This window comes from Struthio camelus, chromosome 28 (assembly GCF_040807025.1).
Source record: "Struthio camelus isolate bStrCam1 chromosome 28, bStrCam1.hap1, whole genome shotgun sequence".
NCBI classification, from domain to species: Eukaryota; Metazoa; Chordata; class Aves; order Struthioniformes; family Struthionidae; genus Struthio; species Struthio camelus.
Window position 1 is genome coordinate 2,715,236 of NC_090969.1, and position 17,503 is coordinate 2,732,738.

The window sequence follows — 17,503 nt, forward strand, 5'->3', positions numbered from 1 at the left end:
GCAGCGAGGCTGAATTAAGATGTTACTACTTGCCCTCTGCCCCATCCCCATTGCCAACTAGTTCCCAAAGGGTCTTCGATTCAGTGCTCTGGTTTTCAGCCTTGCTCCAGTCTGATCTGACAAATGGTTGGGAGGTGGGGGGAGGATGGGGAACAGGAATGACTGTTTCTAGGGGGTTAGTATTTCCCTAGAAAACCAGGCTGCAGACGGGGACAATCCCCTAGGAGACAGACAAAATTAGTTAGTGAGGATGACGAAGCCAGGGCATCCCACAGGGCTCTGCCCTCCCAGATGTCTCAGGAGGGAGAAGAGCACAATTTTCTGCTCCAGAGGTGTGCAGGGATGGTGGGTAGCCCTGGGTGAACTGGGCCCCAGCTCAAACCGCACTGTCTGGTCGGCTTCTGCAGGCACTGCTGGGACAAAGCTGGCCTTTGATGCCTCCAGGAATGGATAACCCTGAGCTCTAGCCATGCTTTTCCAAGGCTTACTTAGGAGAATTTGTACAGCCATATCCAGGACCCGCTCAGCAAAGCCAGATCCAGACAGAAGGGGCTCATGAAGGTTATTGCTCTGTTCATCTGATGAATCAGGTCCAGACAGAGTGTGGGAGGGTGGGAAGGTGCATGGGATCACTGCAGAGACCCCAACCTGTTTGCACAGCCAGATGGCACAGCCAGCTCACAGGAGCATCCACGTCTGGGGTGGCCCCGAGTCCGATGCGGACCCCACCGCAGAGACTGGAGAGATGGAGAGAGCACAGCCCTGGGTGGCTCCAGCCAGCACGAAGCAGCCCCGGCGGGTTGGATCCGGTCCCTACACAGCTGGGTGGCACAGAGGGGACCCATGGCACAGTCAGGATCAGCTGCTGAAGTCAGAGTTGTTGCCGCAAGGGCTGCATGGATAATCCAGGCTAATTCCTCTCTTTGGCACCTCTCCACTGGGAAGTCCTGGGGGTTATTTACCCACTAGGACTTTCCTTTTTCATTAATTTGAGCATCAATGCCCTGGGCCCTGGGCCCTCCCTCCTCTCACCGCAAGGCATCCAAAAGCAGAGGGTCACAGTTCATTTGCAGGGTGATCACAGATGACTTGCAGGGTGCTTCTTTCCCATGGAGCACCCTCCTGGGGTGTCCTGGTGCTGGCGGGCAGCCTGGTCACTGGATGTGAGTAGGACTGGTGCCTGGCAGAGACACAGGATGATGCTGGCTGGGTCCCTGGAGAGGCGTACAGGGGGACAGGAAGCTGGGTGCAGAGCGTGGCTGGTCCTGGCTGATCCTGTGCCGTGTGTGTGATGGAAGAGGGGCCTTGCATGCCCTGCAATGCAGGGACAGGCCATGCCCAAGGAGAGATGGTCCAGGATGAGAAGGGGCTTTCCTCCAGCAGAGAGCTCAGGAGGGTTTCCAGCAGTGCAGAGGACAAGGGGGTCCTGCACTGGGAATTGGGCTTTGGGGATGGCCATGGGAGATGCTGAGCACCCCAACATCACCCTGCTTTGTTGGGTATTGAAAGCACCCAGGATGGGAACAGTGTCTTAGATGTAGAGAGCCAGGGTGGGCGAGAGTAGAAACTCCCTCCTGAGGCAGCACGGCTCTGGCCTGGGGTGACCTGTGGCCTGCCCTGGTCCCCTGGGTAGATCTGGAAAGGCTCTGTGGCATCATGTGGCAGGAGCAGAGCTGGGTCCTGAACCTGCGGTGAGCCTTGGGGCAGCCAATAGGAGCCCCACAGGGGCTGCTTGGCTGCTGCTGCATTGCCCAGCCTGCACCCGCAGCCCCTCCACGGTGCAGCTCGGGACCATTCTCAGGGTCAGCCACGCAGCCCCATGCACAAGTATGCAGCGCAGAGAGCTGGACCCCTCCTGCATCCCCCCAGCTCGGCCCAGCCATCGCTGCAGTCCCTGATGCTGGGTCTCATTCAAGCCCCGGAGCCACCTGGGCCACCCAGTCCTCCCACAGCCTCCACCCCACGGAGCTGGGAATCACCATCTCATATGGGATCTGCTCAGTGTCCACATCACCTGGGGCCAAAGTCATCAAAAAAGCACAATTGAAGGAGCTGCCTGCTGTGTCCTGCCTCACATTTGGCTCCTGGCACCCAGTGTTGAAATTCATATCAGAAATAACTTGGATCAGCTTGGGTGCAGCATTACCAGGAGCATGTGCAAAGGCATCAGCAGAAACAGCAGAAGAGGGGTTAAGGGAACAGCCGGCATTCACTGCTACAGAGCATCAGAGTGCGGTTTCACTCAAATGACCAGATCGCAAGGAGAGGAAGAACAGACAAGCTGTAAAGATAAGGTAACAGGAAGATGAAGAACAGGCCTGGAGCCATAAAATACCCAGATAAGGAAACAGAAGGGAGAGTTAGGAGGGGTGAGAGAAGAAAGAGAGGCAACAAGATCCCATACAGCATCCGCTTCTAGAGAGTGAGAGAGTCATATCCAAAACCCAGCTCAGTGTCTCCTCTCTCTTGCACACCACCCACTGCCTGGCCATACATGTCCAGAAGCTGGGAGCCATGCACAGTCCTCCCCCAGGGGTGAGACACTAAAGCAGGTCATAGCAAGCTGGACAGGAACCTGGGAGCCTCATTCCAGCTCCTCTGCCCCAGGAAAGACCTGGTGCTGAACAGAGGCAGCCTGAACCAATACATTACGCCCCTTTGGGGCCCTGCAAGGACTCATGCTGGTGGGACAATGTGCAAAGTTACTAGGGAAGCCATCATGTGCGATGACTGCTGTCATCCCAGATGCTTCGGATGCAATGAGTAGGGTCATGCCTGGACCATACCCCACCTGCCTCTGCCTGGAGACCACCCACCAGCTCCAGGAAGGGGCACAGACACCACAGCTTTGGGAACTTTATTTCCAGTGTGCTGTTGGCTCTTCCCCCCCCCCCCCCCCCCCCGTCCTAGTGTTACAAGCGGTACAGCATGTGTAACAAACTGTTTCCAAAGTGCTAGTGAGGCCCTGAAAAACAGGGCAGGGGAGACATCCCCACTCCTTTCCTCTCCTGCCAAGGACATGCCACAGCTGTGCCAGCTGAAGGCAATGCCAGCCTCGGCCAAGGCGCCCTGTCCCACCTCGGCACCCACGGAGCCGTGGCCCTGTGCCATCTGGCAGGCTGGGAGGAGGAGGGATGCTTGTGCCATTTGAGCAAAAGTCCTGAGTCAAAAGGTCTGTGTCAGACACATAAAAAGGTGCATCTACACACACACACACACGTGCGTACACACACACATGCGCACACACACACACACACACGTGTATACACTGTGTTCAGCCCCTGGCTGCCTGCCTCGTAGGGATCGTCTCTGTGTTTGAAATGCAGTGATAGGATCCTTCTTGCAGCAGGATCAGACCCATCTATGGCTCCTAGTGGTGCTGGAGTTGGGGCCAGTGCCATCTGAGTCCGAAGGGGCACCTTGGCCTTACAGCATCCAGTCTGTCCCACGCGGATCCGCTGCCGACTCGGGGAGCGGAGGGCAGGACGTGCCGTGGAGCTGGGCTACGGGCAGCTGGCTGGGCACCAGCTCCTCCACGAAACCACTGCTGTCGGACCGGCCGCTGTTGGCATGCAGCATAAAACCTAGGGCAGGGAGGACACATGCTGGCACGGGGCACACAGCTGGGCTGCCCGGCTGCCCCCAGCACACACCGGGCCATTGCTGGGGGCTGCACTCAGCGTGCTGCCCTTGGCTCCCCAAGGAACCTGCTGGGGCTGCAGAGCAGACTCCAGCCTGGAAACCTGGCAGCGCAGAAGGTCCCGTGGGCCCGTATACTCCTGCCAGTGAGGAGCCCGTGTTGGGTTTGGCTCAGGGGCTGCAGGAGCAGGGATCCTGTGCCAGCACTGCCTGGACTGACAGGAAGGACCGGGGCTCCTCCGCTCTGACACGCAGTGCACGGAGAAGGGTGAGCTCTGGATATGGGTGCCAGCAGCAAGCTCACTGGAGCTGCACAGACCACGGGAGAAGAGGTAGACAACAGCATGGAGAGAGATCCTGGGAGCCAGTACCTCCCCGACAGACCCATGCCACTGCTCACTGGCCACAGAGACGCTACCAGCTCCAAAGTGCAACGATGGCTCCACAGGATCCTGGCTCTGCTGTTTCTCAGAGCTCCAGGGACAAGGCTCATAGGCTTTTCCTGGGGTTGTTGGGATCAGCACGGCTTAAATGAGACCCAACCCCACCAACTATCTGCCTCTCCACTAGCTCCTCATGACCACCTCTGCCCCTGCACAGATGGGAATATCTCACAACTTACTTCTCCGGATCCTCATGGAAGGAGTGAGGGAACAACCTGCTTCCTCGTGGGCGTCACTGTCATCCTCGCTGGAACTCAGCACCTTCAGGTGAGACACACCAGGGCTCGGTGAGGAGCTGTACCAGGACAGGGGCTGCAAGGACAGGCTGGGATGTGTGTGTGTATGAGCGCATGCATGTGTGCATGTATCCACTGCTGTGCTTGTGTGCATACGCGTGTATGCACATGTGTGTGCAAAGGTGCATTAGTGTGCATGCATAGGTGTGCATATACATATGCATTTGGGGGTGTAGGTGCAAGAATGCATTTGTATGCATGTGTGTGTGCGCGTGTAAACATACGAGCATGCGCATGTGTGAGTACGTGTGCAGGAGCAGGACAACGTGTCCACGGCTCTGGCTCCCTCCTGGAAAAGGCTCCATTTGAAGCTCTAAATCATTGAAATCCTAAAAGCCTGAATCATTAGTAATGCACCAGGGACATTTACTGCTCCAGATCTTTTCTGCCTCATGGCAGTTTACCCTGGATTATCCACCAGCCAAACCGTCCCATGTAACACCCCATGCACTGTTACAGCTCACTCCCAGCCCCTTCCTGCTTCCCAGCCCCTTCCTGCTCTCCACCCCTTCCCCCACCGCCTGCTCCTCTCTGCACCCACTGACACCCTTTTCCCACCCTCAGGGTCCATCCTGCAGGTCTGCACGGTGCCCTGAGTGTTCCAGTGACCCATGGCATGGGAGCTGTCCCTGTCCCACACACCATGCCCCAGGGATCTCCAAGCATTGCCTCACTGTCACTCACCTCTTCCATCTCGAACGAGTCCACAGCCTCACGGGAGCGTGTCTCTGCCCAGCTGGGACAGAGGGGCGACAGGCCCCCCGACACTGGAGCCTGCAGCCGTGGCACTTCATCCTCCTTCCACCCAGTGTCACTTGGGTCACATGCACGGGACCGTCCCCTGCTCCATTGACCCCGTCTGCCTCCAGGTCTCGGCTTGTCTGACCAAGGGGAACATGCTCCACAGAGGTCCGGGGGCTTGCCTGGGGAACGTGGAGGGCACCACTGGGACCCTGCCTTCATCTGGGGTGAGGTCCCCCAGGAGCCAGAGCCAAAGCCAGAGTCTCCTTCGGTTCCCAGCCCCTCTGACAGATCAGGGGTGACGCACATCCAGCTAGCATGGATGACTGTGCAGCCTGGCCTTGGAGACAAGGTGGCACTTGCCCATGGGGCTGCAGGGTCCATCTGGTTTTCCTCTGTGACAACCCTTCCTGCTCCCAAGGGGCAAGGAGCAGCCTCAGCCTCCTGAGCCCATGAAGGAGCTATTGCCGTAGAACTGTCACTCCTCCTCTGGCAATGGGGACAGGGCCACTCCAGATGTCCCTCTTTGGTGCCACTCGGTGTCCCTGGTGGGGCTGGCCTTGGTGGCGATGTCTGCTCCCCTCTGCAGCCCAGTGGGGCAGGCTCACTGCCATGCTGGGGACATGTGGGGACACTCTGAGCCAACTGTAGGGATGGAGATGCTGGGGAAGATCCCTCTGCTCCACGCCGGTGCTGTGATGTTCCCACAGGCCTCTCACTGGTGATCCCTTCCAAGCTCTCAATATCAGCTAGGTCGAACCGAAACCGCTCTTCCCGGGCCCGCTCCAGCACCTCCTGCACCACCTTGCCCAGGCTGCTGGACCGGCTGCCCTGCACAGCAGACACCTGACCAGGGCCCCACGGCTTGTCCTCAGCCCGCGGCGATGTGTACAGGCACATCTTGGAGACAGCCTTTTTCAGGCGGTCCACAGGTGACAAGGTCTCAGGCTTGGCGGAGACGATGCGGACATCGGGGATGTCAGGGCAGGTCCAGACAAGGCGGGAGGGTGAGATCCGCTGCACAGGGGTCTTCGAGACGTAGGAGTACAGGCAGAAGAAAGCATCAGCCGTCGCAGCCAGGGCCTGAACCTGCTGGAAACGACCTGGTGGACCAGGAGGAGGCGGAAGGGTCAGACGGGCAGCGGGATGGTGCCAGGTGGGTGGATGGGGCTAGCTACAATCACCAGTGCCACCTGCCTGCAGTTACCCTCAGGCTGGGAGCCAAGTCAGGCTCTTGTGGGGCTGCAGCAGGGATGGGTGGGCTCAGCATGCCCCCCCCCCAGGGCAGGTATTGCTCTCCCTGGCTCACATATAGGGAAACTGAGACAAAGGAGTGTCTTTCCTGCCATCTCAAAGGAGCAGAAGCAGGGGCAGAACCCAGTCACACTGATGGATAATCACTGTCTCACGCTGCCTTACATGCCCTAAGTGAGCTCTCTTCCAGGATATGCTAGGGAGGTGGCCAAGCACAGAAGTCCAACCTTATATCGACCGTCTGCACAGTTTAGGGCAGCCCCTGCCAGCCCTCACTGCCTGGACTAAGGGGCCCTCATGTCACTCACTGGCCAGCATCAGGCAGGGGTCCTCCATCTCCATGCGCTGCACCTGGGACTTCAGGAAGAGCTGGAAGTCGATGCCCTTGGCCTGCGAGGGTGCCGAGAAGAAACGTGCCGGGATGCGGGCCATGGCCTCTGGCTCGCTCTGTACAAAGCCCAGGTTGTAGAGGATCTCTTCAGCATCAGCCTGCCACCACTCCAAGATCTCAGAGATGCTGTGAAGATGGCAGCACTGGCTCAGCACCAGGGCGTGGTCCCCCCATGGCAGGGATGTTGTCCCCCACCCCACTACTCCCTGTCCCAGGCCCTGCCCAGAGACCCATGGTCCCACCTGGAGCAGGTCTTGTTGGTGACACTGGAGAGGACACTGGATGCCATGCTGTGCCCGAGATTGAGATGCTTGTCCCGCAGAGCTCTGTGCCAAAGAGAAACCAGGCAGTGTTACAGCCTGTGGCAGACCCCTGCCACGCATGGGGACAACCCGCCACTGGGAGCAATGGGAATGGGACATGGGGGTGAGCATCAATGGAGGTTGAGCAATTGGGCCTGCAGAGGCCCTGCAAGGTGCAAGGGGCAAGGCCTGGCGGCAGAGCTGAGCCACACTGGGCTACACTGGGAGCATGGACTACCAAAGGGCAGGGGCCGAGGGTACTAGGGTTGGGATGCTGAGAGTGGGATGCCTCTGTGTGGGGGGGACAGGGAGAGCCAACTGCCCCCAGTCCTGCAGCCAGCACCCCCGGGGACCCAAAATCTCACCTGCCCACGGCTTTGTCATTTCCCGGTAGCAGAAGCGCTAGAAAAAGGAAGCAGACAGATGGCAGGGAGTGAGACAGAGCTTTTCCACAGCCTAGGCAGGGCCCTGGGCAGCACTTGGGACAGGTCCCACACCCACCACCCTCTCTGGAGCAAGACATCATTCCCTGTGGTCACAGCCTGGAGCCAACTGCCTGGGATGGATGGAGAGCTTGGTGGCAGCCGAGCCCCGGCCCAGGCAGCTGGGCCGCAGACTCATCAAAACTGCTCTGGAGGAAAAGCTATCCATGTCCACCAGTCTGCTCCGTCTGTCTCCTGCTCCTCCAGGGCTGCTCTGCCCCTGAGGTGACAGTGACACTTGGAGGAGATGCCATCCATGAACCCTGAGCCACTGGCATGCCCAGAGGTCGCTGGTACCTTCAGCTCCCAGAGTCAGGTCATCCTCAAAGCTGGTCCCATTGCTCCCACACCCTGCAAGACAGCAAAGTTTTGAGAGGCGCAGATAAACCTGGAGCATTTCTGGAGCCAGGGACAGCATCGGCCACCACCCAGCAGGCTTTGGTCATCCCTGGAGAACCAAAGAGGACCTGGTCTCCCTTCCCATCACCCTGCATGCCTTGTGCACAGCCCACAAACAGAGTGGGCTTTGGGGAGGTGCAGGGACCGTAAGCAGCCCCATCTGCATTCGGCGGCATCAGCGCCCAGGCACCCCAGCTCCTCATAGGGCAGAGCTGATGTGGGGCAAAGCCTACATACCATATGGGCCTGGCAAGCCCGGCTCCTCCAGCAGGATCTCCACGGATGACCTGGGCCCAGAGCAAAACCCCAGTTAGTTCCCACTCAGAGGTCCCTCTCCAGCACTGCCTTTCCCCCAGCCCTGCTGCAGCCTGTCCCGGTCCTTGGAGGTGGGGAGGGAGGCCTGAGTGTGGTGGGACCTGACTGGGTGTGCTAGTCGATGGCGGCTGTGTGAGGGGACGGGGACAAGGTTAGGAGTGGATGACAACAGGCTTGAGGAGATGGTGGTTGGAGGCTTGCAGGTGGGTGCACGTGGGAACAGGGGCTGAGAGCTGTGATGGGATGGCATGCTCTGGGGGATGCTCTTTCCCCAGGCTCCCAGGGATCCCACACCCTCATGAGACCCAGGAGCTTCCCACATGTGGCCCACAGCACCGCAGTGGCTGTGTGGTACCACAGGGAGGATGCTGCCACACCCCACCAGCTCCGCTTTCTCAGATCAGCGGGGCTGAGCGTTTGCAGGAAAGCCAGCCCCAGCCCACGTGGGGATTTCCTGGAAGCGTCGGTGTGACGCCAGCTGTGGGAATGGCTCCCTTGCGCTGGCAAGACACCTGGCCAATGTGCTGCCGCCTTGGAGCGTGGCAGAGCCGGGGCCATGAACCATCTGCATATCGTGTGCGGGGGCAAGCTGGGAGCACAGGGGATGCCACGGTCCTGCTGGTGCTCACTCACACACATGCGCACCAGCCTCGGCGGTTGCAGCTCTTGCGCAACTTCCAGGAAGGGCCGGGCATGAGCCCTCCTGGGTCAGGAGGCCACAGCAGACAACAAGCGTCATCTCGTGGCCTTCACTGCCTCCGTGATATTACGAAAGGGTGCAGAAAGCACCGTGGGAATTGCATTTGGAGGCATCAGGCCTGACAACATCTGTACATTTGGGGAAACCAGAAGGAGTTGCCAAGAAGAGGAGATGTTGCATCACTGAGTCCAGAAAGTTGGGTGTAAGTGCAGTGTAAGGACAGCCAGAACTCACTGAGTTTCCCAGGGATAAATAATTGTACTGATGAGCAGGATGGACAACAGAGTCATGCAGGTAGGGGAGACACCCTCAAAGTCCCCACAGAACCCCTGCAGTGCCCTCCCAGAGCCACCGTGCCTGCATCCCATAGCCCTGGCCAGCTCACCCACAGTCCTGCAGCCACGTCTCTATCTTGCTGGAGGAGATTCCTACAGGGAACAAGAAAGGCCCATGGGATAAACCAGGACATTCCAAGCATGCAGGCACCCAATTCAGCTGTAGTCATGCTCTCAGCATCCTCCACATCCTCCCACAAGCAGCAGGCTCCTCTGCATGCCAGCAGTTTGAGCATCCAGCCCATTGCACACCAAGCTTGGCCAGGAGGCAGGATACTCAGACTCTTCAGAGAGAGAGAGAAGGCTCCGGGGCTTTATTTCTTGCATTTCTTTAAAATCTTGGATAAACACAAAACTTGTCCCAGCACAAAGGCATCACACGCCTCCTGCCCCCTGAATACATTGCCTCCCCATCGGGACCAGCAGCATGCACATCCCCTTGCCATCAGGACTGAATCCAAGTCCCTGCAGAGCCACTCGGAGAATTTGCCCACAGAGAACCAGGCTGCAGGTGTAGGGATTGAGTTTTCCCAAAGAAATGGAGCTATTTCTGAAAAATGAAACTTTTCCAGGGAAGTTTTCAGGTATTCTAGGAGAAAACTATGAGAGAGGGAGAGCTCCTGCTCTTACAAAGCCTCATCCATCACCCTTAGAAAACATTCCATCACCCTTAGAAATATGTGCAGGTATTTAGGTTTATGTGCATGCACACATGAGCACACACAGCCCATGTGTCTACACACAAACACACACACACACACACACACACACACATGCGTGCACCTGCTCCAATTTCATTTTCACACACATGTGTTAATGCACTGAATGTGCATGCACAACATTTCCAAATGTGCCAGCCTACATGCAAGCACAGGCATGTCCATTTGCATGCACACGCCTGCATATACATCCATTTACCTGTGCACACTTGTGCAGATGTGCACACTTAGGCATATGCATACATACATATGTTCATTTGCGCATGCACAGCACTCTGCACACTGTTCGCACACTTCCACACATGCACATGGACAGGCACACTTACACGCACACACACCCCAGGCTCTCCCTGCAGCCTCCAACCTTCGAGAAAGACGTCATCCAGGTGAGGCGGTTGCAGCTCAGGGACTTCCTGCATGGCTGCAGCGGCCTCCTCCTCCACCACGGTGGTTCTCCAGCACCGGCTCTGCCTGGCCCATGCGCGCCGCTTCTCCCACGAGGATGGGCTGAGCACCGATGTGCCCTCCATGGCCTGCAGCACGAGGTGGGCCAAGGCTCTCCTGGGCACAGAGGAGACCCTGTAGGGATAGGAAAGCTGTGAACCTGTGTCCAGCCATGGGGCATGAGGAGAGGGGGGTCTTATGGCCTCCTCCAGCTCCATTCCATGGGAGGATGCCATGGAGCGCTTCATGACCATGAGAGCAGTTGCAGGGTGAGGACTGTGCATGCCTCCTCTCCCCAGGCTCTGTCACTAGTTGTCTGCTCTGTCTGTTAGTTGGAAATGGAGACCCTGGGATGTCCAGAAAACAAGGAAATCTTTGCAGTCCAGCTCCAATTTGGTCTGTGGTTCCTTGGGGCAACCCAGAGGTGCAGCATCTCTGCCAAGCCAGACCCTCCTACTGCCATATGTGGCACCCTACTGCCCACCCACCAGGGCAACACAGGGCCCCCTCCAAGCATGGACCTGTGGCCTTGTCATGCTGTGGCCTCCTCATATGGTCTGTGCAAGTCCTAAATTTCCAAGAGGTCAGGGCTGTGACCTAGGGGCCAAGAAAGGCATGCGCAACCAAAGGTAACACTGTGGCTCCAAAGGTTTGGGGCACAGCAGAGTCAGGGAGAGCACTCAGGGCATGGGATGCCCAGTCCCTGGCCCGCCCTCCACCCCTTTTTGGAGCCCCTTTGGGGCTTTGCCGGGAACAGATCCTGCTCCAGGGATGCTCTGCCCCAGGTCATGCATTGCCCTGGGTGCTGATGGGCACCCACCACACCCAGCTGCTGGAGGGAGGCAGAGCCAGGAGTTGCGGGCGCTGGGCAGACTGGATGAGCACGAGCAAACGGAAGGGCTGCTGGAGCCAAGATAACACATACAGAGCTGCTCTGCGGCTGGCAGACAGGGGCCGGCACAGGGGGGACGGGCACAATCCGGGGGAGGGGAGTGTGGTGCAGAGGATGAAGGCCTCCAGATGCTGGGACCATCCGTGGTGGGGAGCAGACGCATCTCCACTGGATCCCCGTTTTCACCCAGGCAAAAGGAGGTAGGGGCGGGAATACGCAGGGTGGACATACCTCCCCGCTCATCTCTATTCTCCGTTCTACAGCCCCTGAGCTGGCGGCGCAGAGCAGAGCGGGGGCCTGTGACCCCAGGCAGCACAGCTTTAGTGTGTCCCTGGTCCCATGTACTTGTTGGGGAAGGGGCATCAGGAAAAAGCTGGTGAGGACAACCTAGAACAGGGCCAAGGGGGCCCATGCCAGGGTGTAAGGTGCCAGACAGATACGGCTCCATCCCTGTAGATGCTGGGATCCGTCCCTGCTGCCCTGCAAGCATCTAAGTGTGGAGAGCCCCATGCCAGGGTAGCAGCTCACTGCAGTGAGCTCTGGAAGGTGAGGAAGGTATCCCACACCTGGGAAAAGTGAGATGAGCCTAGATGCAGCCAGGAGCATCCAGTACTTGTGACCCAAAGGATCCCATGCTCTTTGGCCACTGCCTGAGCCTGCAGACAGATTCAGTCAAGTCTATCTGAGTCTGCAGACAGCCCCAAACAATAGCTACACCACCCGTGCCCTGCAGCCAAGTTCATTAACTTGCATGTGGGTCTGTGGGGATGATGCAGCCTCTGCCTGCGCAGTGCCTCCACAGCACCAGCTGCCCTCAGATAGTCCCATCCTGCCCCGATTCCCCAGGCAGATGCTCCAGCCCATGCCAGGTCCTGAGTCAGCTGGCATTGGGGTGCCATCGAGTCGGACTCTGGGCACCACCACAGGCAACGTGTGGTGCACCAAAGCTGTTTCCCAGCTCCCAGGACCTGGCAGCCTCTCTCCCCTGCCCCACTCACAGAGCAAGGAGGCAAACGGCTCACATCCGGCAATCGAGAGCTGCCAGAGCAGCCAAGCTGCGCAGCTGCTGTGCGCCAGGGCCTGTCCCCAGGGAGCCCTGCTGCAGGTGGGGGATCTCCACCAGGGCCCTCATCATCTGTGAGCCCACAGGCTCATCCCTTTTTCCCCAGCAAGTCACTCCAGGCCTTTGTGGCAGAGTTTGTCCCCAAAAGCAGCCTCTGGTCCCTGCAACCAGGTGGCTGCTGCTGGACTGGTGGCTGGGTGGCCTTGTGGAGTGCATGGGATGGTGCTCAGCATGGGGATCAGCCAAGCAGGATGCTGGGAAGATCCTAGGCAGAGAGCACCTATCTGGGCTGCTGGGCGCCCAGAGCAGGGGGTGCCCAGTACATATATTGCTCCATGGAGCCGATGACGGATGCATAGTCCCTCACCTCCTGCCATAGCTCTCCCTTCCCCAGTGTAGGTCCTGGCCAGCAACAGAGCTGCCCAGTCTGGGGAACCAAGTGGTCACAGGGGCCCCCCAGCCCAAGAAAAACCATGCAAAGTCCCACAACCTCCTGTTCTCCAACCCCAGCCATGAGGGAAGGGTTTCCCCAGCCCTACAGGTTCATCCACTCCTGCCATGCATCCCCATGGCTGGATCTGGGCTGAGCATTTTCCTGTGCAGCCCCACAGGCAGTGAAGCAGGAGGAACATCCCAGTCCAGATCTGGGTCTCTGCTCCAGGACTGCTGATCAGGAAAGGGAAGTGCTTTGAAGAAACGGCCAAGATACTGCCCCTCTTGCCAAAGGCCAGTGCAGCTCAGCCTTTGTGCTGCAAGTCTGGGCTCCGGTGACAGGGTGGACAGCGGTCGCCCATGCCCACAGCGCCCCTTCGCTAGAGCCCTCACTGCTGCCCAGGCTTGGGCTGAGTCGCTGTCCTTGCAGTGTCTGAGACCCCCCCCCCCGCCACGCCTCTGTCCCCACGAGCACAGTCCTGAGCCCCCATCCCTGCCCTGACTGCTTCTCCTTAAGACACCTTATGAGAAAATACACCCGGAAAAAAATGATCCACCAACACCCAGAGCTGAGACTTATTGGAGATGGGGGTTCACACCCAGAGGGAGGACATCCAGCTTGTGTGAGGGTTGTGCCTTGGACTCATGATTCCGTGTGCCCAGGTACCCAGCGGTGGGCTTTCACAAGGGCTCCCTCACTCTCCACCCCACAGGGACCCAGAGGTGTCTGGTTCCAAGCTGGCTCAGGGACCAACAATATGATCTGTGCCACCATCCCCTGGGTGCCCCTTTCCACACAGCCGCTGAGACCCGGCCAGGCACCCACCCTGGCCTGGAGCTGGCCTGGCCCCAGAAGCTAAGGGCCTTCCCCCACCACAGCGTTCCTGCGACGCAGGGCCACATCTGTGCTGAAAGTCCCCAGCGGAGGGAGGATGCGAATAAAGCACGTCCTTCTCACCATTTCCCCATTTCGCCTCCCACCGGACCAGCCCCAGGGAGGATGCGGGAGAGGGTGAAGCCCCAGGTGGTACCTTGCAGACCTTGGGGGAGAGCTGAGCAGAGCCTTCCCCAAGCACTGCGCTCGGAGGCAGAGCCAGCCCCAGCTCCCCCAGCCCCTCTGCAGTGCTGGGGGCCAGGATGTCACCTCGAGGGATGGAGCCAGGCATGGGGCTGTGCAGGAGCACGTGGATATGTGGAGATCAGACGTGCCCACTGTGGCCTGGTGGGCCTGGACTTCCCCAGGTAGGGACAGTCCCCAGACTGGGTGCTCGTTGGGGCCACATCCAGCCCAGGGAGGCAGCACGTGGCTGGGGCTATCGCCTGTCCCGGTCCCTCAGAACCCCCAGACCCAGGAAGGAAAGGGAGACACTTGCAACCACTCCATGTGAAAGCTAACTGCCCCCCCTGCCACATCCCCAGGGCACGTGGGAAGCAGCTGCTTTGCAGAGCTGGGCAAGGGGCCGTGCTGTGCGGGATCATAGATCGGGGCACCAAGTCATGGCTTGTTTGTTCTAGCACATCCTGGAGCATCCCAGTCCTACCCCTGCCCTTTGCTACTGCCAGCCCAGGCCCCATTAGCCCCTCTTGTCCCCGCTCTGCTCCCTGCCCCTCTCTCAGCAAAGGAGGTTTCTCTTTGCTCCGAGTGCAGGAGCCATTTCTCCCACACACTCGGCCTCCCTGCTGCCTCCACAACCCCCCATCTCTGCCCCGCAAGCCGGGTCCATCCATTTCTCGCTCTTCCGCCCGCCTGTTCTGTAGTCCCCAGGTTCCCGCTTCCCCTGCCACGCGCCGCCTGCCCCGGCCCCATCTAAAAAGAGCGCTGCCCCCCTCCACGTGGCTCTGTCGGTGGGCGCCCCAGGTGGCACCCTGCTCCATCACTCACCAGGCAGCCCCAGGTGGGCCGCGAAGCGCTGCCTATCTCCAGAGAGGGATCATCAGCCGTGGCGTCCTGCTGCCCCACCAATGTGCCCGGCCCCCAGCGGCATCTGTCGTCAGCAGGCAGGGAGGAAACTCATCTGTTTTGAAGAGGAAATTAAAAAAATCAACAGCGAAACCTCAAACGTTGACCCACATCCGCTACCAAAACGGGAAAAAACTTAATGAGCTGCCTACGTGGGCGAGGGTGGCTAATAATAGAGTGGGACCTGATATAGCCACCTGGACCTGGACTGTCACCCTTTCCATGGACAAGGAGGGCATCCAGCTTCTAGAGGAGGGAGCCAGGTCTCCTGGCCCTGCATCGAGAGCCTGCTCCAAGGGCTGCTATGACACCACATCTGGGAGCTCCCAAGGCCCCACAAAGGCCCTGCAGCACTGCCACAGGCTGCAGGGACTGTGGAGGAGAGGAGAGAGGTTCCCAAAAGAGCAGGGTGACGGGCTGGGGATGAAGAGCAGTCCTGCCACCTCACCAAATCCCATCCCAAAGGACCTGTGCTGAGTGCCTAAACTGTGTATCCTCTCCAGCCCGTGCTTCGGGTCATCACCACCCCACTGCAGCAAGCCCCATCCAGCTCCACGCAAAGAACTGCACAACCTGGGGCAGGATCAGGACGTGCATCCAGACCACTCCGGGCTGGAGAGCACAGCTAGGCCCATCCACGCTCAGCACAAGGTGTCACAGCTGTGTGGGCATTGCATCATGGAAAAACAATTTACTGATGCTTCAGGCTGCAAGAACAAGGCGGATGCTTTCCTGGAGCCCGCTGCACTAGACCTGGAGACATCTGTGCTGCTTTGCACCAGGCAACACTACCATTTCCAGCCCTCCCCTTGTGCTTAGCCAAAGCAAAGCACGTTCATGGAGGAAAGAGGACACTGAAGAAACCCAGTGAGCAGAGGAAAATGGGCCAAAAGGGTGAGAAACTCTAGCATGTCACTCCAAACCACATATGCCAAAGCACTGATAAGGGAATGTTGCACATATGTGCAGCACACGTGACTTCTCGAAACTCTGCCACTGGGCAGATGACCCCAGCACTGTATGCCTCTGATAAGGAGATACAAACCAGCTTTTCCTCATGGGGAAGACACCTGGGATGGGCTGGGCTAGCCTGATCAGCTCTCAGAGCGGATGGAAGCGACTGCTGCTGCAGTGAGCCACGGGCTGGCCATGGTTTGAAGGCTCAAGAGAAGTGAGGAGGTAAAGGGGCAATGGATTCAGCTCTCCCTGATGGTTATTTGCAGAGTGTGCAAAGCCCCTTCTGTCAGCACAAAACATGCGACCATGGACAGCATCTCCGCTCCCACCTCCGAGCAGCTCCTCCAGCGTTGGGGCAAAAGCGCCCAGCAACATGGACAGCCTTAAACAAGGAATAGCACTCACCTTCAAGAAGGAAGTCATGGAGATGTTCAGGGCTCCAGGGAGCTGGAAGAAGGGCACCCATGGCCTGAGGGCCACCAAGGCTGAGCCATGGGCTGGTGGGGCCTGAGGGATGCTGCCAGGGACTGCCAGACACCAAGGGATGGAAATAGAGTGTCACGGAGAGTCCCTCAACACCCAAGCCAAGATATTACAGAAGACTCTGCGGAAGAGCTCAGGGATGAAGAGTGGCTTTCATCCTTTCCTTTCCAGCACTGTCTTGATGCCCACAGCAGCTCACACCACCCTGAGCCGCCTATCTTCTTAGGTGCAATTTGCACTTGGGCTGATGGATCGCAGCCATGCACCCAAGTGGTTCAGCTCAGGCTGTGATAGTCATCTCCTCCCTCTGGCTTGTTTGCTCCTCCCTTGCTTTTCCCACCCAAAAGAGGAGAGGCATTCACGCAGACTGACGATGGGAGCATTGGATTGCACTGAACCGAGGACTGATCCCGAGGGAGACCTCCTCACTGGTGTCTCATCTACATGTTCAAGTCTGCCAGGAGTCAGATTTTAATCCTTGTATTAATTGCATATTCACTGCGTCAAATGCACACTTTTAATTCAGGCTGGGATGAGAGACCAAGTCAGCTGCCTTGGAGAGAGCCAAGCGCAAGACGGCAACACGGTGTCTCTATCAGCCGGAGCTACGATCCCGTCAAAAAAGGCAACAAGTTGGGCTGACAAGATGTGCTCTCCTGGAATGGTGCTGCCTGGAGGGGGGATATTTTTAGCCTGAAATTGTTTGTGGATAAAGTCCTGAATTAACCGTTCCCTTATCCTGCCTGGGTACGTGGTTTGCTGGGTCATTCTGGGGAAATCCCAGCGGTACATCACAGGGTCTCAGCGCCTCCCCTGCCCCGTGCCAACCGAGTGGAGCATCGTTTGACTGAGCAAATGCAACTCATCTTCTCCTGTGTTAAAGATAGCAAACATTTATATCCAGGCAACAACACCATCCGTCCTCTGGCTTCACTCCAAGCTGAGAGCAGAAAAACAACCTTTTAGTGCTAACTAGATACAATGTGGGTGAACCTCACAACGGACTTGTGAGGTTTTCAGCCCAGAAGAGCTGCCACCCTGGGCTACCTCAGGCAACCAGGATCCCCGATCTGGCAGGGATATTTGGGGAGGTAGAGGCCATGACTATGGGATATCGTTTTTAACAGCCCGGGGGACCTACCTCCAAGAAAGTCGCCTGATCCCTGTTGAACCTACAGATATTTTTAGCCCTCACAACAACTAAGGAGTCTCCCAGTTTAAACGTAAAACAAAATATTTCTCCACTGTATTTTGAA

General features: G+C 58.2%; 1 protein-coding gene across 2 annotated transcripts; it reads right to left on the reverse strand.

Moving 5' to 3' along the window:
• Window positions 1-2,842: 2,842 nt before the first annotated feature.
• Window positions 2,843-17,183, reverse strand: TESPA1 (thymocyte expressed, positive selection associated 1). 2 transcript variants are annotated; one of them, XM_009675355.2, is made up of 12 exons: window positions 16,170-17,183; window positions 14,730-14,862; window positions 10,381-10,595; window positions 9,348-9,390; window positions 8,185-8,234; window positions 7,846-7,899; window positions 7,432-7,468; window positions 7,007-7,090; window positions 6,682-6,890; window positions 5,063-6,222; window positions 4,262-4,394; window positions 2,843-3,584 (listed from the first exon to the last, which is right to left on the reverse strand). In XM_009675355.2, the coding sequence occupies exons 3-12, from the start codon at window positions 10,544-10,546 to the stop codon at window positions 3,427-3,429; spliced, it is 2,094 nt and encodes a 697-aa protein (XP_009673650.2). In that variant the 5' UTR covers window positions 10,547-10,595; window positions 14,730-14,862; window positions 16,170-17,183; the 3' UTR covers window positions 2,843-3,426. The 2 variants fall into 2 exon arrangements, with proteins under 2 accessions (XP_009673650.2, XP_009673651.2); XM_009675356.2 differs by lacking the exon at window positions 16,170-17,183 and having other exon boundaries at window positions 2,852-3,584; window positions 4,262-4,343; window positions 14,730-15,420.
• Window positions 17,184-17,503: the final 320 nt, after the last annotated feature.